At 44.5% G+C, this 25314-nt stretch overlaps 1 protein-coding gene across 11 annotated transcripts in view; it reads right to left on the bottom strand.

Annotated features, from left to right (window-relative positions):
• Window positions 1-1406: 1406 nt before the first annotated feature.
• TYK2 (tyrosine kinase 2) overlaps window positions 1407-25314 on the bottom strand; it is a 44757-nt gene continuing 20849 nt past the window's right edge. For 10 of the 11 annotated variants that reach the window (XM_035140392.2, XM_060268794.1, XM_060268792.1 and 7 more), the window contains 18 exons: window positions 23975-24163; window positions 21717-21874; window positions 21499-21616; window positions 20074-20266; window positions 18101-18207; window positions 17262-17438; window positions 15500-15587; window positions 14953-15080; window positions 14081-14216; window positions 12443-12594; window positions 10326-10476; window positions 9108-9205; window positions 7744-7936; window positions 6547-6665; window positions 5119-5291; window positions 3564-3681; window positions 2390-2500; window positions 1407-2300 (listed from right to left, as the gene is read on the bottom strand). In XM_035140392.2, the coding sequence (XP_034996283.1) occupies window positions 2166-2300; window positions 2390-2500; window positions 3564-3681; window positions 5119-5291; window positions 6547-6665; window positions 7744-7936; window positions 9108-9205; window positions 10326-10476; window positions 12443-12594; window positions 14081-14216; window positions 14953-15080; window positions 15500-15587; window positions 17262-17438; window positions 18101-18207; window positions 20074-20266; window positions 21499-21616; window positions 21717-21874; window positions 23975-24163 (2544 nt within the window). In that variant the 3' untranslated portion in view covers window positions 1407-2165. The remainder of the gene's footprint in view (window positions 2301-2389; window positions 2501-3563; window positions 3682-5118; window positions 5292-6546; window positions 6666-7743; window positions 7937-9107; window positions 9206-10325; window positions 10477-12442; window positions 12595-14080; window positions 14217-14952; window positions 15081-15499; window positions 15588-17261; window positions 17439-18100; window positions 18208-20073; window positions 20267-21498; window positions 21617-21716; window positions 21875-23974; window positions 24164-25314) is intronic. The other variant, XM_060268795.1, reaches the window with a different exon arrangement.

Below are 25314 nucleotides of genomic sequence, written 5' to 3'. Positions count from 1 at the left end.
TTTGTCCACCTTTGGTCTCCACCCTGCACTCAACTCCTAGGAGCTGCCAGCATGCAACAGTTGCCACACGCCAGGAAATGGCTTCAACTGGCCAGCTAAACCAGGTGAGGGTAACTGAGGGGTCTCAAACCCTGGATGAGTTAGGGACTTCCCCTGCATGTGAAGACAGGCTACAGCGGATTGAGTGGATGAGACCAATAGTGGGTCCAACTGTCAATACAGTAAAGTGATTTCTGCATGTGCTGTAGAGGGAAATGGGGCAGGTGGGGCTCACCAACCTGGGAAGGTAGCCCATCTAGGAGGAGGACTGATCCTAAACCTCTGCTGCCTTGTGGAATATCTTCGGAAGGAAAGGCAGCTAAGGAGAAAACCCTACACAAATCCAGAGTGGAGTCCCTAAGATGGTTGGGTGGCACCCTGTAAGCCTCCTTCTAGCAACTCCGGCAGCCAAACTGGGGCCAAACATATTGCTCTGCTTTCCTCTGGATCTCATCAGTGAGGTCTTGTCATGTGGGTAGCAGAGGACCTCCATACACACTGCCCAGGCTTGCATCCCAGGGAGCTTACTTTGGTGCTGCTAACACACACGACTTCACCCCCAGAGGTGCACTCCATTGTCTCTCAAGACAGATGGATGCCAACAACAGAAATTTGGGCCTCAAGCTAGAAAAATATCAGAAAGCTATGCTCTGATGTGTAGGTGGCAGCTAGTTTTCATCATAGCTCAGTCCGTAAAGCATGAGACTTTTCATCTCAGGGTTGTGCGTTCAAGTCCCACATTGGGCAAAAGATTCATGCATTATGGGGGCTTGGACTAGATGACCCTCGTGGCCTCTTCCAACTCTACGATTGTATGATGGACTAAGAACGTGGGCTTGCTAGCAGAGACCACTGTGACTTTGCTACATAAGCATGTTTTTTGTGCAGCAGCAACCAAGTTAGTGGCCAAAACACATTTCTCTTCTTCAATTTCCATACAATTTAAGGCCTGAAGCTTCCTTTCTGCCCCCCTCCCACTTCAAATTCACATTTTCTGACTGGCAACATCAGTGGATGGGTGTGTGTGAAGAGGGTTGTGGTTGGTTCTAAACCAACAATAATAAGGAGAATGCATCTTGGTACAACAGAAAAGGCAAGCTTGTTTATATCCTGGATGGTAGGCTCTGAGGAAGTTCAAAGAACAAGCGAGGAACCTACTGCATTAGTTAAGTTCTCACTGGGGGCGGGAAGCCATATTTCTGGACAACAACCTTTTCTTTATTTAGGAGCAAGTAAGAATAGCTCTTTAGGAGCAATCCTTTCTATACGCAGATACAATGACTTATATATGATGAAGACATTCACCTCTCCAGTGTCCAATCAGCTGAGACCATATCTGGCTCCACACTGGACTTCTAAAAGGTATATGAGGGCCTTCTCCAAAGAGAAAATACAAATATATTATAGGAAGAGGGGTGGTGGTGGTATCTAAAAGCTCCTGCAGTTCTGAAACACCTAGAAATCAGGTGAATGGGGGGGGGTAGTTTATATATCTTTGAGAGTCCAAAGCATTTACTTCGGGAAAAAAGGCCAAAGGCAAGTCTCAGAAAAAGCACATTTCCTTCAAAAGTTTTTGCAAGGAACATGAACGGGCCAGATACCTCACCTCTGTTCCATAAGCAAGTGCAGCACTTAACATATTGGTCCAATATGGTTATTTTCTTTAGCAAGCTGGAGCACTGCGCTTGAATAGCTTAGGCCTCCTTCCCATTCTCTCTCTGCACCAGACCAACAGGCCCAGCAGTCTGTTAAAAAGACTGTGAGGAAGTCAACTGATCCACTCACTTTCCTGCACCTGTGAACTCACATACTCAGACCAGGTATCGTGGCTTTCCAGGCACAGGCTTGAGCGCAGCACTTTACACTGCTTCATAAATAGCCTCTGCCTTTGTTCAGGGCAGAGAGAAACTTCACACTCGTTACATCACATTTGGCGAGATCAAAAGGCAGAAATGTTCTGCGCTGGTTCTGGATACCAAAACAGCAGAAGTCAGAGTTTCAAGGTGTGCCAGTAGTCTGAAGCAGCTTCCATGGCACTGCGGCTTTCCAGGCACAAAAAAAGACAGAATTGAGACACCGAGTGCAGAGAAGAGTGTGGTCTTTGGCCAAGAATCTCTGCATCCTGCTCAACACACGCTGAAGACGGAGGGGGCCTGGGCCCTGTACTTTTCATGGAAGGCTTTGAGGATAGGCACAAGGTTTGTGAAGGCTGGGCGGAATGAAGCTTCTGATTCCCAACAGTTTTTCATAAGACGGTAAATCTGTAGAAAATGGCAAAGGTTTAGAACAGTACACAGAATAAAAAGAGAAAGAACAATGAAAGAAGGAAGAAAGGGAGAACCAGACTCACCTCACAAGGACAGTCCTTTGGGCTGGGCAGCCTTTTCCCTCTATCCAGTAGCTCTATAAGCCTCAGCACTGTCATTTGTCCCTGAGTTGCTCCAATCATCTCAATGAATTTCTAAGACAACAGGGAGAAATATGTTATTGAGCACTTTGAGAAAGAGATAGGGAGATGCCGTTGAGATACATACACGTACCACACATGGTCAGCTCTACCAATGGGTGGACCAGCCAGCTGCTCAATAGCTCAGTTGATAGATCATGAGACTCTCTCCCATAATCTATGATTCTTGATGACCACTGTGGTCATCTAGAATCCTAGAATTGCATAGTTGGAAGGGACCCTCAGGTTCATCTAGAACAAACCCCTTGCAATGGGGAGAGTCCACCCAGCGACGTTGCACCCTCCATCAGTGCCTGGGGCTGGGGTGTGGAGGATGAACAAAACCCACTGCGCCAACCCAGTCCTCACCGCCAATGCCACCAGGTGGGAGCAGGGAACAGGGGTCGGAAGGAATGGAGGCGAGACAGTTGCTGGTGCAGGTGGGCTGTGTACCACACACTGACGAGCTTCGCAGAGCTCTTTTTATTAGCAAGCATATGCAAAATCCACTGGACACATTCAAGACTTTGCCCTTTAACTTCTCCAATCATGAGCTCTCTGGGTGTCGCCCTGTTATTTGTGCAACCTGTTCCACCCTGTCATGTTCCCATTAGAGGGGGAAATGAGCAACCCTTTTGCAGAGGCAAAGGTCAACGACAGCACATGGCACAATGCAATGGAGAGAAAAGGTGAAAGATAGGCCATGGCGGCTAGACACGATGTGGCGTGTCTTATGGGGGGGTGCCCCACACCGTGCATTTGCCATTCCTGCAAGGGTCTATAACAGACACCCACAGTAAGGTCCAATCAGGAAGCAAACTAAGGTAAGGTAAGTATTGTCATAACATTGCTGTACACAGGCTCTGTGCCAACTGCAGTTAGCCACAGGGCCAGTGTGAGTCAAAGCACCCTGGATTACTGCACTGCAAGTGAAACTGCATAGTCAGTCTCCTGAAGCGCAGTGATCTAAATGTGTTCCAAAACACATTGGATATTTGTAGACTTAAGAGCCCTGCACATCGCAGCACTGCTAAACAAATGCTTTCACCTCCCTTGTATACCCAGCAACTGGACTCACCGCTGGGGGGCTTTGACTAGAATCACAGTGTGTTAAGAGCTCATATAAAGTAACTCCAAAGGACCAAACATCAGAAGCACAGTAGAATTTACAGTCCTTCAGGCACTCCACAGCATACCTACAGCACAAGGAAAAACAAGAAAACAGAGCTGATGAACAGCAAAAATTTAAAAATGTAAAACTGCATTGCTGTATCAAATAAAGGTTCATCTAGTCCAGCAACCCATCTTCCAAAAGGAACATGTTTAATACTTCTAGAAAAACTCACAACAAGGGAATGAAGATCCCGAGCCATAAGGTGGCTCCATTTTGGAGATCCCGAGCCATAAGGTGGTTAGATTGGTCTCAACTAGGGCCAGGGCCTTTTCGGTACTGGCCCCGACTTGGTGGAACGCTCTCTCACAGGAGACCAGGGCTCTGCGGGATTTGAAATCTTTCCGCCTGGCCTTTGGGCTGGATTCAGTCTGACCCCTGTTTTCCTCCCTTATGGTTTTGATTTGGGCTACTTTAAAATGAGGGACGCAGGTGGCGCTGTGGGATAAACCACAGAGTCTAGGGCTTGCTGATCAGAAGGTCGGCGGTTCGAATCCCTGCAATGGGGTGAGCTCCTGTTGCTCGGTCCCAGCTCCTGCCCACCTAGCAGTTCGAAAGCACATCAAAGTGCAAGTAGATAAATAGGGACCGCTCTGGAGGGAAGGTAAACTGCGTTTCCGTGCGCTGCTCTGTCATGCTGACCACATGACCCGGAAGCTGTCTGCAGACAAACGCCGGCTCCCTCGGCCTATAGAGCGAGATGAGCGCCGCAACCCCAGAGTCGGACACGACTGGACCTGATGGTCAGGGGCCCCTTTACCTTTACCTTACTTTAAAATGAGGCTGCATTTAAAAAATTTAAATTTAAACTGTATTTTAACCCATATTTTAATTGTTTTTCTTTCTTTTACGTCTTATTGTAATTTTACTGGTGTCAGCCACCCTGAGCCCGGTTTTGACTGGGGAGGGCGGGGTATAAATAAAAATTTATTATTATTATTATCTTTTTATCCCCAGTGGATATTATCTCTTGAACATGCAGGTTCTATTTAGATATGGCTTCCAGCTAGCTAGCTAGCTAGCTAGGCAGGTATCATGAGCCATCCTGCTGAATCAGGTCATCTATTCAATTTCTCAGTCTCCAGCAGCAGCCAGACATATATCTCTAAAAGCTCACAAAGAAGGCATGTACTTCTGACATTCACTTATCTCCATTCTTCCCTTATTTTGCAGATATGCTTTTGGTGTTCCCACAGAAGCTGAAGAAGCACACAAGTGCTGCCATTTCCTCCAGTGTCAACCATTTCACGGAAAGCTAAACATATTGCAACATTAACCAAATGAAAGGATAAAGTAAAAGGACAGCAAATTGTCTTAGAGACTGCCATTGAAGAGCTTGGGATGTTCATGGAAGTATTCAGAATAACATCTTGCCCCACCTCCAGACTTGATCTTGAGTTACAATGCAGTCAAAACCCCTGTAATGTCTGAGAGCCATGGCATGTTATGAACGCTTTCTTACCAAAAAACAGGGCTGTCTCCATCTTCACAGACACGGTAATAGTCATGTCCTTCAGGGATAGCTTTGGCAAGACCAAAGTCTCCAATCTTCACTACATTCTCATTCTCCAAGAGCACATTTCTGGCTGCCAGATCTCTGTGGATGTAGCGTAACGAGTGCAAATAAGCCATTCCCTGCAAAGAGCAAATATGGTGTTATTCCCCAACCAGCTTTGCAAGCAAGGAGGACAAATACCCAGGACTATACTCTGAATCAGAGGCCCAGATTTTGAATTTTAGCCTATGTGCCTGCTAGACCAGGTGAGTGGCTCATCTGGTCCAGCATGCTGTTCTCACAGTGGCCAACCAGATGCTTATGGGAAGCCTACAAGCAGGACCTCAGCGCAACAGCTCACTCCCTTTTGCCATTTCCCGCACCTGGTGTTCAGAAGCATCTCTGCCTCTGTCAGTGGAGGAAAAGCATCTTTTTCAGAGTCAGTACAGTGGTACCTCGGGCTGTGGACCCAATCCCTTCCGGGGTGCCCTTCACACCCCGAAAAGTCTGCAACCCGAGTGGTGCTTTTGTGCATGCGTGAAGCACGCAGAACACTTCTGCGCATGCACGCGCTGCAAAACCCGGAATTAAACACTTCCGGGTCCGCCGTGTTCGCAACCTGGAAAAACACAACCTGCAACATGAGGTATGACTGTAGTTAGTTATCCCCCATGAATTCGTCTATCTTCTTTTAAAGCCATCCAGCTTGGAAGCCATCACTGCGTCTCATGGGAGCAAATTCCCTATGTGGTGTGCGAAGTAGTGCAGTCATACCTTCGACTTCCGTTCAACTTCCGAAAATATTCAAAAACCAAGGCACAGCTTCTGATTGGCTGCAGGAGCTTCCTGCAATCAATCGGAAGCTGCGTCGGATGTTCGGGTTCCAAAGAACGTTTGCAGCGTTCGGGAGCAAAAATGTTCGAATCACAAGGCGTTCAAGAACAAGGTACGGCTGTACTTTCTTTTGCCTGCCTTGAATCTCCCAGCCTTCAGTTTCATTAGAGGTTCCTTCTCTCTATCCACTCTCTGCACCATTCATAATTTTATACATTTATATCATGTTAGCTCTTATCCACATCTTCTATAAATTGAAAAGCCCCAAATACTGTAACCTTTCTTCATAAGGGAGTTGTTCCAAACCCTTGATCATTTTGGTTCCCATTTCCCCCCGAACTTTTCCCAGCTCTGTCATATCCTTTTTGAGGCAAGACAATCAGAACTGTACACATTTCTCTTCCCAGATCCAGGGAGCAGCCATTTAAACAAACCCCGTAGCCTATTTCAGCCACAGGAGTCCATGCCTCTTCTAGAACTCGACCAATAATCCCAAAACAAAGGAATATTCACTGCACCAGCAGCTACATTAATTTTACATCCCAAGCTGATAGACTTTACCTCACAAATCTGCTGGGCGAAGAGGAGAATGTGGGCCAGGCTGACATTGTGCTTGGGGAGATAATCTCTTAGGCTCCCCAAAGGCACATACTCCATGATAAGCTGCACAACCTTTTCCCCTAGAGTTGGGGAGAAAATCCAACAATGATATTACTCCAAAAGGAAGTGTTTTTACCTTCCCACATTTCATTATCTATAGAAGCCCTGGCATGGGAGGTATCACATATAGGGAAGGAAAACAGCAGGTGGCGACCAATTCAAGGCCAGTGTGTAACCATGGTTGGACTGGGATTTTTTTTATATAAAAAATTAAGTTTTTCCTTGGATAAACAAGGATTGTAAGAATAATAAATGATACAACTAAATAGACCAAGCCTTCTCACATCATTTGTATATCACAAAAATAGCATAATAAATTTGCAGTAATATCTGTAACATATGGTTCATTATTAGTGGTCAATCCTAAGTTCTCGATCCATGAATTGGTTTAAAGTTTAGACAATAACGAAGAGGAAACAGGAAAGAACATTCGACATCACACAGACAAACGCCCAATCAGGAGCCCTTGTGGTTGTGCTTCAATTAAGTTTGAGTAATAGTCATTTCTCCTCTTATGCTATCAATGGATAAAGTGTTAGAATACTGAAGACTGCAGGAGGGGGGCGGTTCAAAGTGAAGATAATTTGTGTTTAAATTTAGATCTATGCTCTATGCCTGAAGGGCCATACTTCAGCCATAGAGCATCTGCTTTGCATGCAAAAGTTCCCAGGTTCAATCCCTGACATCTCCAGGTAGGGCTTGGAGAGATTCCTGCCTGAAACTATGGGAAGCTGCTGCCGGTCAGCGTAGATAACATCGAGCTAGATCAGGCTTCCTCAACCTCGGCCCTCCAGATATTTTGAGACTACAATTCCCATGATCCCTAGTTAGCAAGACCAGTGGTCAGGGGTGATGGGAATTGTAGTCTCAAAATATCTGGAAGCCTGAGGTCGACAAAGCCTGAGTTAGATAGACCTGATTCAGTATAAGGCAGCTTCCTATGTACCTATGGAAGTTCTCAGGGTAACTGTGAGAAAGGAATGTGGTAGATGAAAGCATGATCCCATTTGTCATCTCCTGTCTCTCTTCCCCTACCCACAAGGCACTCCTATCAACTGCCATCCAGCTCTCGAGGTGCCAGCTCAGTAGATGCCATACCCTGCTCACTGCAGCAGCCCTTGTATTTAACAATGTTCTCATGGTAGAGGGTCTTCAAGATCTCAATTTCTTTCTTCCAGCTTGTCAGCAGCTGCTGGCTGCAGCCTGATTTCAATGACTTCACAGCTACCATCTCACCAGTGCCATCATTGGTGGGATCATAGCAGTATAAGCTCACTTTGCCAAAATGACCCTAGTAGAAAAAGAGAAAAAAACAAACAAGCCAAGAATGAGATGTTTCAAAAGGCAAATCATTCTAGCTGCTATCTCCTGTTAGAGTCTTCACTGCACCTGGCTGGCATACACCACTTTTTCCAGAAGGTGGACTAATAACACTCTCAGGTAGAACAGTATCTTGCCACAAACCAGTGCAGGAATTAATCTGAGAACAAGATCCACTTTCGCCCAGTCTCCCTATCAAGCTCTGCTGACATAGAGGTGGGAAGGCCTAGAAAAAAATGGAAAATGGAAAAATTGGGTGGGTGGGGGGACAGTTTTCTCCCCATTCCCCCCCCCCCCAAAAAGGCTTTGGAGAAAACGGGGGGGGGGAATGGTGTCCACCCCACCCGACCCCCGTATTTTTCTGGTTTTTTTCCAGGCCTTCCCATCTCAAATACCGTATTGGCCCAAATATAAGCCACACTTTCCCCCCAAAGTGTGGCTTAAATTCACAACCTTACAAAAATTGGCTTTTATGGTATCGCTGCTTAAACAGACATACAGTAAAATGGAACAAAAAAATGTTTTATTGCTGATTCGCGAGCTTGAGACTGTTGTGCAATTAATTCTAATGTCATTCATCGGTTTCCCTGTATTTGCATTTACAGTGCTACAAACAAGGTGTTTAACCCACTTGCGGGTCCTCTTTAGTACCTGTAGGATTTTCTTCTACATTTGCATTTATCAATCAATCAATCAGACTTTATTCGACCGTCAGTCAGAAATAAAAAGGTTATCTCAAAGTGTGTTGGGAATCAACATTTTTTGTCTTTAGATTTTTTTCTACAACTGAAACAGATCATTCATTTATTTAAAGTATATATTTATTAAAGATTTCTTAGTTTACAAAAATACATGCATTGTATTATTATTATTATTATTTATTGAATTTATATACCACTCTATAGCCAGAGGTCTCACATACAGCCCTATGTCAGAGAGTGTTAACTTCTCCCTGATGACTAGTTTTGTTTGCAAATATCTATTTCTTGAAGGCTGGAGAAGATCCACCACTTGCTGTTGGAAATGGTACAGCCAGGAACAGATAAATAACAAAGGGCTTTGTTCATTTGTTTCAGCTCTTACTTGCTGAGAACTGAAGTAAAGAAATTAGTGATGATGCTTCACTAACAAAGGTGAATTACCTCACCCAGATCTCGAATCTTCTTCAGATAGCGCTTCTGAAAGACAGTAGGGTCAGGTACAGGGAATTCAGTGTACACAGAGCTGATGTCAAGGAGGTCTGAAAAAATAAAGAGGAAGGAGCTGAAAAACACCAGGCAAGATGTACACTGACCAGTGGAAGGAAACAAATGCATTGGCTCATCTTAGATATATTTGAGTAGAGCTAGATTTTGGTTCTGTCTTATTTTTTTTGCTCCCCATTTAAGCAAACCATAAACTTCCTAGGTTATCTTTGGCCTGGTTCACACATTATAATAAGCCAAGCCAAGCCAAGCCAAGCCAAGCCAAGCCAAACCAAACCAAACCATGGCTTGTACCTATGGGCAACCAGAGAGATTATAGCCACTTTGCTCTGCCTGTCTCTCTGCTGTTGTGCTGAGCCAAGCCATAGTTTAGCTTCATGCGTCATCCAGACCCAGGCTCATAGTTTACAAACCATGAGCCATAAACTGCAGGACAAACATGGGTTACTTACAGCTCATGGTTAGTCTGGAGAGAACTAAACTACGAGCCCAGGTATGGGTAACACACAATGCGAAGCAATAGCTTAGCTCAGAACAGCACCAAAATGACTTGGGAGGAGCAAAGTGTCTGCAGTCTGCTGTCCTGGAACCCATAGAGCAGGCACCCCCAAACTTCGGCCCTCCAGATGTCTTGGACTACAATTCCCATCATCCCTGACCACTGGTCTTCTTAGCTAGGGATCATGGGAGTTGTAGGCCAAAACATCTGGAGGGCCGCAGTTTGGGGATGCCTGCCATAGAGCCATGGTGTGCCTTTGCATGACAAGAGACCATTGTAGGTTTCCTCATGCTGCCTTCTACCATACTTGTATGGTGCAGTCACCATGATTTTGCATTACATTTAACTTTTACATTTTCTTTTCTTGAGCCTTACGTCTTGCACTGAATTAAGTATCATATTCGGTAGTTTGTGTTAATAAAGTTTTACACTTTAATTAGTTCAGTCCCAGTCTTCACTGGTACTCCCAATTTAATCAACTGTGATGAGGCCACAAACAAAGATTGTTCTTCTCACACATTAACTGGCCCAGTTTTGCAGACAACCCCTTCCATGGCACTGTGAAACTCCCAGGGAGAGGGGTGGGGTAAGGACACACTATTTCAGATGTCTGAAAGCTGCTCTTTCAGCATCCTAGAGCCCTCTGGAATCATTACTATGTGGCTGCAGTTGTGTAAGGTCTCGTAAGATGGTCCGAAAGGATGGCCGTTCCCCAGGAGCATAGTTCAGGCATTGGCTGATTAAGGTAGCAAGTTCTTTAAAAGATGGTTCTGGAAGGCGATGCTTCTTCTCATAAAAACGCTCTTTCTGCAAAAAGGAGCACATTTATGAATTAAAGGAGTCTGTTGCAAAGCAACACCAGACTTACGAGTTCTGGGTCATACAAATATGTCTAAATTGGGACATGTAAACCTAAGGCTCAAAAGAGCATAGCTGCATTCCATTAACTTGCTTTCTCTCCCCCCCCCTTTTTAAATACTGTACTTTATTTACACTAATGTGTCATACAAATAAACAATAAATAAAACAAACATATAATACCAACCGCAACCTCAGAGTCGTCTGTGACTGGACCTAATGGTCAGGGGTCCCTTTACCTTTATACCCAATATTACTTAGCATTTATGCAATCCTATAACCACTTACTTGAAAGTAAGCGCCAATAAATTAAATGGGACTAATCTCTGAGCATACATGCACAGGACTGCACACTTAAGAGTGTTATTTGTATGTAAAGCGCTTTAATCCTCACAGCAATCTTGGTATTACTACCGCCCTATTGCTGATTAGGGAGGGACCCAGGTGGCTCTGTGGGTTAAACCACTGAGCCTAGGGCTTGCTGATCAGAAGGTCAGCGGTTCGAATCCCTGTGGCGGGGTGAGCTCCCGTTGCTCGGTCCCAGCTCCTGCCAACCTAGCAGTTCGAAAGCACATCAAAATGCAAGTAGATAAATAGGAACCTCTACAGCGGGAAGGTAAACAGCGTTTCCATGTGCTGCTCTGGTTCGCCAGAAGTGGCTTTGTCATGCTGGCCACATGACCTGGAAACTATACGCCGGCTCCCTCGGCCAATAATGCGAGATGAGCGTGCAACCCCAGAGTCGGTCATGACTGGACCTAATGGTCAGGGGTCCCTTTACCTTTACCTATTGCTGATTAGGATGGAAGAATAGCAGCTTGCCTCTAGCTACTTGGCAAGTTCACAGCTGGGAACCTTCTTAGCTCACAGCTCTGCTATGAGCTAAATAATTCAGTGTGTGCACTTTGCTCACAGAATATGCTTTGCTTTTGGGTGTAGAAATCAAGATCTTCCCCCAAGTTATGCATCTGTAAGCTGGGCAAGCCAAGCCCAACAAGAAACTGGCACAACATTCCTATGGAATAGTTACAGCTCAGATCCTGCCCAGTAGATACATCCCAGAATTTGATGATGCTCTGGAATTAGTTAGCTACTCTCTGGCAGGCACCCTGTTCTAAATCCTGCGGGCAAGATAGAGGAGGTCCTACTGTTGTTGTTTTTTTAATAATTTTTATTAATTTTTAGAAAAAGAAAACACATACAAAGTATACAACATAAACTCTGTCCCTTCATTTTCCCTCCACCCACAAGCCCACCTCTGCCACCAGTGAGACCCATGGGTATTGGGGAACAAAGGGGTCCATTTTAAGCTGGGTTTGACCTCCCCCCTCCTTCCTTCCCCCTCATCCCCCCCCTGCCACTGAGAGGACAAAGGCAGAGGATCTCTGGGGATTGGCTTATCCCCCAGCTATTTCTTCACTGTACTGGAAAAAAGAAAAACAAGGAAAAAAGGAAGAAAAAAAAAGCAAAAATATAAAAAGGGGAAAAAAAGGAAAGAAAAAAAAAAGGAAAAAGGAAAAACATTAATGGCTGTTTTAAAGCCATTAATACTGTTTTAAAGAGTACTTGGAAAAACATTGTTCTCAAACAAAATATTTGATGTGTTTCGGCTAAATTTCGCAAAGTAAATAACAGATAGATAACATATATTATGTAAGAGAAGTGAAATAAGGAAAACACAACACAATTAAAAAGATAAGGAAGAAGTAAGGAGCCGCAATGAGGTGGAGGTAAGTCACATGTGAAGAAATATTGATTTATTTTAGTTTACATTTTTGTATAAGATAACATATTTTGAAGAACGAACGGAGTATGTATAAAAATAATCAATGTAAAAACTCAATAAAGAATATTTTTTTAAAAAAGATAGAGGAGGTCCTAAAAGAGCAAAAAAGAGAGCAGAGACAGATGCTACCTCAGAGGGGGTACGTTCTTTCAGTGGCACATCCGCATCAAAGCATATCTCCAGCAGAGTGGTACCAAAGCTCCACTTGTCAGCTGCTGTACTGAGGTTGTTTACGTCTTTGACGCACTCCGGAGCAATCCAGGGGATCCTGTCAACTCGCTCTTGCAAGGAGGAAAGTCAAGAGTTAGAAATCCCCCTAACAACTTCTGGACCAGAAGACATTCAGGGGAAATTAAATACATTGTGCCCGTGGCTGAGGACAACTGTTTGAACCCTTCCAGTGGATTATGGGTGGGGGAGGGGGTGGGAAGGGAAAGGAAAATGGTATGGGAAATTAAAAATTGGAAGGAGAGAATATAATGTATGTAAAAATTCTCGTACTTCAATAAAAATCTTTTAAAAAAGAAAAGAAAAGAAATCCCCCAATGGACAAAATATAAGTAAATACAAATATAGTAGGAACCTCGGTTCTCAAACATAATCCGTTCCGGAAGACCATTTGACTTCCAAAACGTTTGAAAACTGAGGCGCAAAGGGCTGGCTGCAAGTTCAATGGGAAAAATGGAAAAAGAAGCAGCGGAAGCCGTTTGACTTCCAAGGCGCGTTCGAAAACGGTAGCGATGACTTCCAGGTTTTCGGCATTCGAAAACTGAAACGTTCAGCTTCTCAGACGCTCGAAAACCGAGGCACCACTGTAGCAGGCAATATTTAACATATTTAATGCTAGTCCTATTTTTGCTGAAGGTATGGTAGAAAGGTCACTCAGACACTCACCTAGGCAGTGTTCATGTGGATTGCCATAGGATGTAATGCGCAATGTGCACAATCCACATGAAGGCCCGTACATATAGCCACTTGACTCATGGAATTATTTGGGAGCACCGATAATATTAAGCTGAAGAAGTTGAATAGACCAATAAATGGAGGGCAGATTCCTCACATATTAGAAACAATGCTGCAAAAAAAAAAAAAGTGACTCATGCTGCCACGGGCTTTTAGGCTGTCTATATTGTTTTCTGTCGTGTTTGGGTAACAGAGTAAGCCTGCAACTTGCACGGGGGTTGCGTTGCAGGGATTGCGCCTAAAGCAAAAAATTGTATATAATCGAATTGCATTTGGTTCAATAGAAGTTCAGATTCCCAAATTCAATTTTTTCGGAACCCACTTTTTATTTTTTTAAAAAAATGGTACGAGTAAATCTGAATCAGCACAAGTGAAAAGGGTGCAAGTTGCGGGCTTATTGTGTATCACTGAATGATATACAGTGACTTTCTAGTTTTATAAATGAACTGAGTAAATGGTTAGCAAGAGATGTGGCATAATACTTGTAATTGCAGCTGTCCGACATTGGAAGCAGGTCACAGGCAGGCAAGCAGGCAGGCATTCCCTTTCTTTAAACAGACACCCACCCACACCTGCTACTTCTGAAGTAGCTGCTTTTGGAGATGGGATGTGGAGCTGCTGCCAGGGAATGGTGTCAAGCACAATGCTCCCTCACAGCAAACTATACACCATGACCTACCTCCTGCGATACGCAAACATGGACACTGTGTCCAAATTAATTCCCTCCGCTCAACCCCAAAACCATGCACCTCCAATGAAAGCGAATGTGAAAAGGGAAAAAGCCCTCTGAAGGGGAGGGTCTACCTTCTTGGGAGAGCACAGCAAAGCTGACTCCAGGGTCGCTGAGCTTAATGAAGGGCATCAAGCCATCTTCCAAACCTTTCCTGGCCAACAGGATGTTCTTGGCACATACGCTGCCATGCACCAGGTTTTTGCCTTCCTGTTTAAATAAATGCAGAAAGGTAGTCTGTGAGAAGTCTTTAACATGCCTACTTGCAACTTGGCTGTTGATCCATTGTGTCATTCCTTTCTCCAAGGGGATCACTTAGCAAAAAGCAGAAAGCTTACTGGGTCTGTAGTCAGTTCCTTGCCAAACCTTAAAAGTTCTTTTAAAAAATCTGGTCTACTGTCCATGTCTCTATGCTGCCGCCCCTGCCCTGCCTAAACACCAGGGAAAGCAACCTTGAACTGCAAGTGCTGCTGCCTCTGGCTGATTCAGGCACTTCAAGCCTGAGAATCACAGGCTCAGAAGGGGTCAAAAAGCATGAAACTCTGAATTCTTGCTTCAAAGCAGGATCCCAAAAACTGACAAGCCCCAAATGGTTTGACCATGGATAACCATCTCCTGTTCTGTTATCCTTATCGATCCGGTTGTGGGATTCTAAGTTAATCCACAGTGTACAGTTCTGCCCCTCTTGCTTCTCCCAAGCAAGGTGGTTTCCAATGTCATAATTTACAAGGTAGGTTTAGATTCATGGTTATTATTCTCCCCAAGAGAACTGAAGTTCTGGGAGGTAAGGGAAGGAACACAGTCTAAGCAACACTCTCATCAAGACGCCACATCCCTGCGTCAGGGGGAAGCCCTGGCAACTGACGTGGTATAAGGTGGTATACACTTATAGTGAAGATCTGACACTTCCAGAAGGTCGGCTCCAAACCCTTCTAAGGAGACTTACCAAGTAACTCAGGGCACTTGCTAACTGTGCAGCAACAGTGAATTTCCAGCCCACCGTTATCCGCCCTTTGTTTTTCCGCAAGAAGACATCCAGGGGCCCATGCTCAATGTACTCTTCCACCATTATATCTGAAAGCAGGAAAAGGAAGAAATGTGATAATCCAAAAACAATATAGGTTTAGTATTGCTGCTTCTCAGCAGTGGGTAACATATTGGCTGAAGAACATGAATGGAAATGGGAAAGGGCTATTTTGGTTGCTCTCATAGATCTAAGACAACCACAAAAGGAAGATGAACCACAGGCAACTGTTTTCCGAAGTAATCTGTCAAGACATGATTAAACATGGATAAGTGGGTGGCAGTCGGACACTGTTTCCCCAAATATAAAATGAAACACAAGGTATTTCTCAAACAATAAAAAGCTGCAGGACCATAAGAATAAAATAGTGAAACATGTAGGGCAGCTGAGAACACAAGACAATTACATCTCAGTGAGCTATACAAGGAGAAGCCACGCAACAGAAATACAGAAAGCAGTTCATACTCACTCTCTAAGCCCCTTACACAAACCCCGTGCACAAAAGCCAAGTGGATGTGGGAGACCTGGCTCATCAGACTGGCTGTTTCAAAGAATGCCTGCAGAGGACAGATGGGAGGCCGTCACATGAGAATTGTTATCCAAGGAACATAACTGGGGCACTTCAATCCTAGCACAGGACCAGGATTCCAGCAGCTACTGATTGGATTCCCAGCCCAATAACAATTCTGCAGCTCTTGCTACCTTTTCCAGTGTTGTGCAGTTAATTTCTCTGCCATTTGCATTTGCCATCAAGACAAATAAACTTCATAAACAAACATTTTCTAAAAAATAAAGCTAGCTAGAGACATGTTCTGGTTCAAAATGTATCTTGCATTTGCTTTTTTTTTTTTTAGAATCATACTGCTGTAATTATATTGTTTTAGCAAAAGGAGGTAGCAATTCTGGGAACAAAAGGGGGAAATGTAACTAAATAATAAAATAAGTAAACTTAAAAACTGATTGCCAGTGCACTGATCATCACATTTGACAAGAACATGTTTTCTCCTAAGAGTTCATTATCCAAAGGACTATATAGACAAATTGGGAAATGAACCCGTTTGCTCCACTCGCCAACCCTCCTGCCATTAACCCCCTAGAGTAGGCATGTTAAACATGCGGCCCTCCAGATGTTTTGGACTACAATTCCCATCTTCCCCAACCACTGGTCTTGCTAGCTAGGGATCATGGGAGTTGTAGGCCAAAACATCTGGAGGGCCGCATGTTTGACATGCCTGCCCTAGAGCTTCCCCTTACCACTCCATACAGGTAGACACATTCCATACAAGTAGACAGCTAGGACGCCTATTGGCTCCCCTGCTAGTTTCAAGATGCCTACTCAGTTTCTCTTTCCAAATTGCTTATTAGAAAGGGGTGTATGGGGAGGGGTACTATCTCTGGTGGGGGACACATTGTGCTCTTTCTGGAGTAGTTTCTCCACCTTTGGTCCTCACCCTACACTCAGCTCTTACCTGTGGCTCCTAGGAGCTGTCAGCATGCGACAGCAGCCACACACTGGGAACGGCTTTGACTGGCCAGCTAAACCAGGTGAGGGTAGCTGATGGGTCTCAAACCCTTGGCATTCTCCTGAATGCAAAGACAGGCTCTGGTGGATTGAGCGAACGAGAGCAATGTGGGTCCAATGGTAAAAAAAAGATGGCTTCTGCACAGATGGGGCTTGTCAACCTGGGAAGGTAGCACATCTAGGAGCAGGAAAACTCTGATCCTAACACTCCACTGCCTTGCAGGACATCTTCAGAAGAAGAAAATGCTAAGGAGTAAACCAGGCTTCCTCAACCTCGGCCCTCCAGATATTTTGAGACTAGAATTTCCATCATCTCTGACCACTGGTCCTGCTAACTAGGGATCATGGGAGTTGTAGGCCTAAACATCTGGAGGGCCGAGGTTGAGGAAGCCTGGAGTAAACCCTTCTCAAATCCAGAGTGGAGTCCCTAAGACAGTTGGATGGTGCCTTGTACGGCTCCTTCTGGCAACTCCTGCAGCGAACCTGGTGCCAAACGCATTTGCTCTGCTTTCCTTTAGACCACATCAGTGAGGTTGAGAGGGGGTCTTGTTGTCTGAGCAGCCCAGGAGCCCCACCCCACCACCACCACCCAGGCTTGCACCTTGGGGAGGTAACTTTGGTGCTACTAATGCACTGGTTTGATTTCTTCCCCTGCCAGGAGGCACACCCCACTGTCTCTTGAGATAGATAGCTGCCAGTAACAACTCACCAGGACAATGTCCCTGTGGCTAGGGTCAAGCACTTTGAGTACTACATGCATCTCACGATTGTTGTTGTTCTGCTCGGTAGAGTAGTATTCCGTCTCGTCATCACCATTAGCTGCACCGCATACGTGCAGCACTCCATCATAAATGTTGGTGCACGTCCCTTGTCCAAGGTGAGCTCTCTGAAGGAGATTTAAGACATGTATGTGTTATCATCATCATTTGATTTCTATGCCACCTTTCCATAGTTAAAATCATGCTCAAGGCAGCTTACAAGATGGAAAGATTTACAAACATAACAAAACTAGTCACAAACAATAAATAAAAAAACATCAAAATGTACACAACCAAATTGAACAATTTCCACATTATAAGATCTTAAAACAAAGCTGCAAAAATAATATCAGTAACAGTAACAACAAAAAGCCCTAAACAATACACCACATCCCAGTCCTATAACCCACCATGGTTTCCTGTGAATCTTTCACTCCAACTAGAACTAAAGACAGGATTCATAGCTCTGTTATATAACAGTAAAACCAACTTCTGTCTTCCAGCAATGCTTGTTAGGCACACAGAGAAGTCAATTTCCACCCCCTGGAAGGCATAAAACTCATACTGAAAGCCATGAGACTAGACACATGAGCAGCATCTAAGCCACTTGTCCAATAGGTTCCTAAGCCTTAGTTTGGCATTACATCAAAATTAGCATACTGCATGGTCAGAAGACTTGGGATTAAAGTTCCTTGCACAAAAAGAGAATGTTAGGTCCTTTCCAGGTTGATACACCTTTATAATCCTAAACCTTCATCCCCCACAAAAGTCACAAGACAACAGTGGCGACCTGAGTGATCTCATTCTTTCGGATCTGATGGAAGCTCAGCTGCGTCAAGTTCAGAATTTGTCGGGTGCTGTCCTTCACTTTTCGTGTGATCAGCAGGTCTGAGATCTCTGTAGAAGAGAGATTAGTCCCAAAGATCAGATCTACAAAAGCACACTAAAAAACAAACAGAACAGAAAAGCAGACATTTCTAAGAAAGTTTTCCGCAAATTTGTTCACAAACAGAGACTTGTATATGGGAGGGTATAATAATCAGTAACTGCATGCTGCAACCGATTGAGAGTTAAGAGGTTTTAATTTAAGGAATTCCCTAAGTGAGTTTAATCAGCATTCCTCCCTGAATACAGCTTCTTTCTGTCAACATCTTGTTGCTAAATTAGCACCTTTTTCAAGACACTGGGTGGAATTTAATGTTCCACTGCAGAAGCACTGCAGCCTGCCAGATCCCCTCTCTTTCACCGTGTGCTGTTCTGGGGGTTCTCCTGCCCCCACCCAGAGCCAATTTCAGGAGGTGGGAAGGGGGAGAGGAAGCCCTACTGCACAAGCAGAAGCCCTGTGTAACCCTGCTGATGGGGTTTCTTAGGGTTTCTTAAAGCTGGCCCAAAGTAAAGTAAAGAACCTGAAAAGCTCAGGCGATTCTTGCTCATTAAATAAGAGGTAAGTGGCGCTGTGGGTTAAACCACTGAGCCTAGGGCTTGCTGATCAGAAGGTCGGCGGTTCGAATCCCTGTGACAGGGTGAGCTCCCGTTGCTTGGTCCCAGCTCCTGCCAACCTAGCAGTTTGAAAGCACGTCAAAATGCAAGTAGATAAATAGGAACCACTACAGCGGGAAGGTAAACGGTGTTTCCATGTGCTGCTCTGGTTTGCCAGAAGTGGCTTTGTCATGCTGGCCACATGACCTCGGCCAATAATGCGAGATGAGCACGCAACCCCAGAGTCGGTCACGACTGGACCTAATGGTCAGGGGTCCCTTTACCTGTACCTTAAGTATTCACACAACTAACAGAAAGGTTTTACTTCTGTAAAACAACACGGCAAGAAAGAATAGGGGCTACCCTGGTTATGTTCTCACACAGTGGCCTGATTCAGACATAAAAACAAGCCTCAGTTTCCACAGAAAACTGTGGTTTATTAAAACCATAGTTAAGAACCATGGTATTAAACCACAGGTTAATCCTAGTTTGATATCCCAGTTTCTTCACTAGTTATAGTTTGTACAAACCAGTTTCCTGTATTCATGTGAAATGAGAAAATGCAATTAAAACATATCAACACGAAACCCTGACTAGAAGCTTTAGCTATTCTCCCATTAGAGTTGGAGAAGAACACAAGCCCAAGGTTTGTGTTTGCTAGTTCTTTCAATTATAAATGTTGATTTTATACCTAGATCAGGCAAGCGAAGTATATTTAAGGTCCGAGTTTATTCTTAACCAGGCATCCCCAAACTTTGGCCCTCCAGATGTTTTGGACTACAATTCCCATCTTCCCCGACCACTGGTCCTGTTAGCTAGGGATCATGGGAGTTGTAGGCCAAAACATCTGGAGGGCCGCAGTTTGGGGATGCCTGTTCTTAACCTACAGTAAAAAATGCAGATTAGGGATGCTGCTTCCCTTTATATCCAATAGTACTCTCAGTGTAGATAGTGCTTAATTCTGGTTAAGTACCCACCATGTACCCACCATCTTAATGTGGCCACATACTCCTGTTTAAAGTCTGGTCTACATTATTCATGACTGTGGTTTTAAAAAGCTGCAACTTCAGCAGTAATTATGCCTTGGACAACACCTGAATCCCCTGAACTGCTAGATATGCAGCAAAATGCTAAACAATTACAGGTCTTGTGGTAAGAAAAAGGCCCTATGCTGTGTAGCAGATTCACCTCTTCTCTCTCTATATTCATGTAGCCAGATTATCTTTGGGAGAATATCACCATGTCACTGTAAAAGGAACAGTCTTTACAATTCTTGGCTTATACCTCCTGGCTTTGGGAGAGAACCCCTCCGTAAAATGAAGATCTCATTTCCAGATCTCAGAGTACAGTCTTTAAGAGCATTCATCAGTTCTTGGATGCTTGGAAACACTTGCTCCCAGCCTTCTAGCACAAAGGAATTCCCCTTCTTCTGGATTCGGAACTGTTTGCAGCTTGTGGCACCCTGGCTCTGGAAGGACTGTGGCAAACAAGAAGCACGAGAAAGAGTAAGAGCCGGACATTAGCCTACATAAGCAACCAGCAGCATTGCTTCAAATATGCAGACCATGGAACACATCTCTCCCCAAATGCCCGTCCCACTCACAGGGGTTTCAAACTTTACACTCCCCTATTTGTCCCAATGATCGAAAGTCAGCAGACCACAGGAACATGCTTCTTACTCCTTCAATCTTCGTGAAAAGCATGAGCACAGCTGTTTCAGACCAAATCACTTTCTACAAGCACAGCTTCCAGCTGCAAAAGCTGCATCTACCTGATTTCCGGGGATCTCTCCCCTCCACCTCAAGCCCCTTGCTATGAACCCACCCCATTCAGCAGGGTCCCTTGACCTTCTGAGGAGCATTTTTGGTAGGCTGCACTCTGGATAAAACCCAATCTATTTTTAATGGTTTTCAGTTTGCCTTATATCAAATATAATAATGTACAGACTGCATTATAACAAAGTGCTATAATTTGTTAAAAGAAATGCTCATTCAATTGCATTAATGATCTTAAGAGTTCATTAAAAGTGCTCACAGATTTGCAAATAACAACTCTGGTGTTTGCCTGCAGTAATGGTCCTTAAGTGGTGAGCCATGGGTACGTTACAGAGTTTCCCAACAACAACCTCCAAACCTTTTTGGAAACAATATAATAATATTATATTAACTAGAGTCAGCAATCTTAGTTGACTTATTAATGAAACCATAAAGCATACTCTGTGAATCAATGCAGACATCACACAAAACCAATCTGAGCAACCATGTCTTACAGCTGCTTATCAGCTTTCATTTTTCATCTGCTCAATTCCATTTTGTGGACGTACACCAGACACAAGAACCTCAGTCCTGTTCCCCCAGTGGCTTTCCATTATCTTTATTTCTTTGTATGAAATTGGTTGGACAATATACTGCCAGTAGCCTAGCACAGATTGAACATAAAGGCCCACCAAGCCTTTGATCACCCTGCTCAGAATCAAGAGCTACATAACTCGTACTTGGAAAAGGGTCATTCACAAAGCATCAAGGACAAAATAATTTTATTTCAACGAAATAAATGTGCAAGTGAAACAACTTCCCTGCCTCTCCTCTCCCTGCTGAAAGAAAACTCAGAAACTATTTAAGGGGTGCACAGGGGAAGGGGGGGGGGAGAAGTTGCTTTACACAACCCTATAGAATTAAAACAGACCTCAGCCACTCCCACAAATCTCACCTGGCCTCTCCTCAATACCGACAAGATCAATCGATTATAATCAAGGACACTCCAGCGAAGGACGTACAGGCCATCCTCCTGTTCTTCTCGCTTCAGTTTAGCCATAATAAATTCTTCACTAGGAAAAGAAAACATTTTAGACATGGCCTGTGGAGACCCCTGTCCCAAACCAAGTTTTGAGAAGAAAACGTTGAATGGCTTAAGCAGAGATCACTTACTGCATGGGTCCGTGGATACCATTCTGAATGCTCATAACCAACCGTGGCGGAGCTACTTCATGACACAGGTAATGGTTAGAGTCAGCTGTCAATCTGAAATAACCATCTACCAGTGAAATCAAGGAGAGGGCAGCTTCGTAGGATGAAAGAGTCATATCCTAGATAGAAATTTTTTTGAAAGCACAGTCATTAAGCATTAGTCCTGGGCCACAATGCTGGGCTGAAGGCCCTTGGGAAGCTACAGTGCTTTAAGCCAGTGTTTTCCAGACTGGTTTTTCCATGTACCACTTGAAAATTGCTGATGGTCTTGAAAGACCACTTAATGATTTTACTGCCTGTTGTAGCAATAGCAATGTGCTGTGCTAGATGCTGTATGTTTTTTAAAAAAATTTATTTCTATTTCTTATAAATTGCATTCCATAGAATGCACTGACTGGCAAGCAGCTCTCCAGGTTGTCCGACAAGCGTCTCCACCAATCCTTCTTGGAGTTGCTGGACACTGAACCTGGGACCTTCTGCATGCAAAGAAGGTGATCTACAACTGAACAGAGCTAATCAACCTACCCAGCTGAACTTATTGTTTCTAAAAGGGTCTCTAGAAGTTGCAGATCAGCCACACAAAGCAACACTGAACAGACCCATCCATCACATGTAAGGGTGGTGGGATAACCCGCCCTCAGAAACTGATGGAACCCAATATGTTCCTGAATGCTCTGGGGGAATTTTCCATTGGAAAAAGATGGCAATCCTATGAGATTGCCTTATACCATATATGCCTACTCAGCCACTCTGATCTGTGGCATTGGCACTGTTTCAGGTACCACATCATACCCGCTTCACATTTGTAGGCAGCACCTATACTTTGGAACTAACTCCCTGCCTATTGCTATAAGGCAGGTGCCTTCACTCTACGTACTTTTTTGGCATTTGCAAGTTTAGAAAGTTGTTGTGTGTTTTAATCTGGTTTTAGACTATTATTGTTTTAACTTTTCAAAAGTATTAAATTATTGCTAATTTTTATTTGTGGCAATTTTACCGTTTTGTCTTTTTTGTACAGTGGTACCTTGGTTCTCAAATGGCTTGGCTCCTGAACAAATTGGCTCCCTAACGCCGCAAACATGGAAGTGAGTGTTCCAGTTTGCAACTGTTTTATGGAAGTCGAACATCCGGTGCAGTTTCCGCAGCTTCCATTGAGTGCAGGAAGCTCCGGTAGCCAATTGGAAGCCGCGCCTTGGTTTTTGAATGGTTTGGAACAGATTAAGTTCGACAACCAAGGTACCACTGTAAATTACTTGAATATACTGTTGTGACACCAGGACATTGGGGGGGGGGAAGCGAACCAAATGTATGTGTATATCCCCAATGTCTAGTTCTAGCCTAGCAGCACTGAGTATGCACCTTTGTGATTTCATTTGCACAGAATTTGTAGTCTGATCTCAGTGGCCAACCAGATGTCTCTGGGAAGCCCACAAACAGGAAATGAGCACAAAAGCACTCTCTACACGTGATTCCCCAGCCACTGGTATTTAGAAACATACTGGGGGTATAACATAAATACTATGGCTTGTAGTGGTAGCTTGTAGCCTTAGCCTCCAAGAATCTGTCTGATCCTCTTTATGCACTGTATGAAGAACTACTTTCATCTGTCCTCAATCTTCCAACATTTAGCTTCATTCGATGTCCCTGAGTTCTAGTACTGTGAGAGAGGGACAAAAATTTCTCCTTATCTGCTTTTTTCATACCTTGATCATTTTCATTGCCCTTTTCTGAACCTTTTCCAACTCGGACAGATCCCTTTCGAGGTGAGGCAACCAGAACTTTACACAATATTACAAGTGAAGTTGCACCACAGATTTGTATAAAAGCATGATATTGCAAGCTTTATTTTTCAATCCCTTTCCTAACAAACCCTAGTACAGTGGACCCTCAGCTTACCTTACCTTCGAGTAACGTAGCTTTTGGGTTGCGAAAGCGGCAAACCCGGAACTCTATACTTCCGGGTTTTGCCCTGCGCACATGCGGCGCCTCATGTTGCGGACTTTTCGGGGTACGGACGGACCCCTGGAACGAATTAAGTTCATATCCGGAGGGTCCACTGTAATGGAATTTGCCTTTTCCATGGCTGCTACACACTGAATTGGCGTAATTCAGCTATCTGCTATGACCCAAAGGCCTCGTTCTTGGTCAGTCACCAACAGTTCACAGAAGTAATTGTAAAGGAATCTAGGTGAGTACCAGAGGGACACATTCCCACCTACCAGGCACTTATTGTCTTGACGGTGGATGCTGACTCTGCAGTCTTTGATAACAATGTGTGTGATCTCCTGGAAGTCACAGAAGTGTACCCATTTGGATTCACGTCGTTCCATTGGCTGGTAAGGCTGCTTGTGGTCTTTAGTCCTGGCCTTCTTTCCCAAATAACCTCTGTGGGGATGGCTTTCCAATCTCTGCAAAAGAAAGACAGAGCTAAGAGCCCAAGCTCCAAGACCGTCACACCAATATGCAAACCAGCACTGCAGCCTTGCTGCGGCAAGAGCAAGCCTGGATCCTTTGCCCCACCAACCAACACACAGGTAGCTATGTCTACACTCCAAAGGCAGTTTCAGGGTTGAAAGAGGGAGAAAAACAAATTATCCCACTACTGAGCTTTGAGGATTTTAGGGCACATGCTATACACACAGTGAACATGCAAGGTTTGGCTGATGTCAAGAACTGGCTAGAAGAGGAGTGGCGGAGACTGCCTGCCCAAGAGGCTCCAGGGAAAGTGCAGGAGAGAACAGTTTGGACTCAGGTTTATGGTGGTGGGAAACAGGGCAACCCGCAGAGGAGAAGGACTGGGAAATACTGGAAGCCGGGAGTCAGGAGGGTGAGGAACAGGAGGAAACACGCAGAAGCCCCAGCCCTGAGCAAGGACAGGAATCAGGTTTAATAGAGGCAACATCAGCACCAGCTGACAGCCTGCCAGTCCCACTGTTCACCTCTAAAACAAGACAATTACTGCACGTAACAGAACAGAAAACCAGGCAAAAACAAAGAGGGTCCCTTGGGACTCACCGTAGGCAGAGGGAGAGGTCTGAGACATAGAACAGTGTTTCTCAACCAGTGTGCCTCCAGATGTTTTGGGACTACAACTCCCATCATCCTTAGCTAGCAAGACCAGTGGTCAGGAATGATGGGAGTTGTAGTCCCAAAACATCTGGAGGCACACTGGTTGAGAAACACTGACATAGAAAATAGTCAGGATGCGAGGAGCTAGCCACTTTGGGCAACAGCTCATGTGCTTCTGTGTTGACACTAATAAAAGAGCTGCTGGCTGAATTGAGCTGCGTACCTTGTTTCTCTCTGCTGTTTGCCAAATGTGCTTGCTGCTGGCTCCTACGACAGTTGACCAGCATTTTCCAGAAGCTGAATATTTCCCAGCCTCTGAATCTTTTTTGGCTGTTCTACTGCTGAGAAGCAGCGTGCACGTAGCTAGGTGGGTAGTTTGGAGAGTTTGGAGAGTGAGGATGTCCAGAATAGCAACAGTGGCATAATACCCATGAAGGAATTCATTTGTCCCACCATTTTATGCTGCTGTAATATAGCTGAGGTGGTATCC

Source organism: Zootoca vivipara, chromosome 16, assembly GCF_963506605.1.
Source record: "Zootoca vivipara chromosome 16, rZooViv1.1, whole genome shotgun sequence".
Taxonomy (NCBI): Eukaryota; Metazoa; Chordata; class Lepidosauria; order Squamata; family Lacertidae; genus Zootoca; species Zootoca vivipara.
This window is presented reverse-complemented; position numbering and strand designations above follow the sequence as displayed.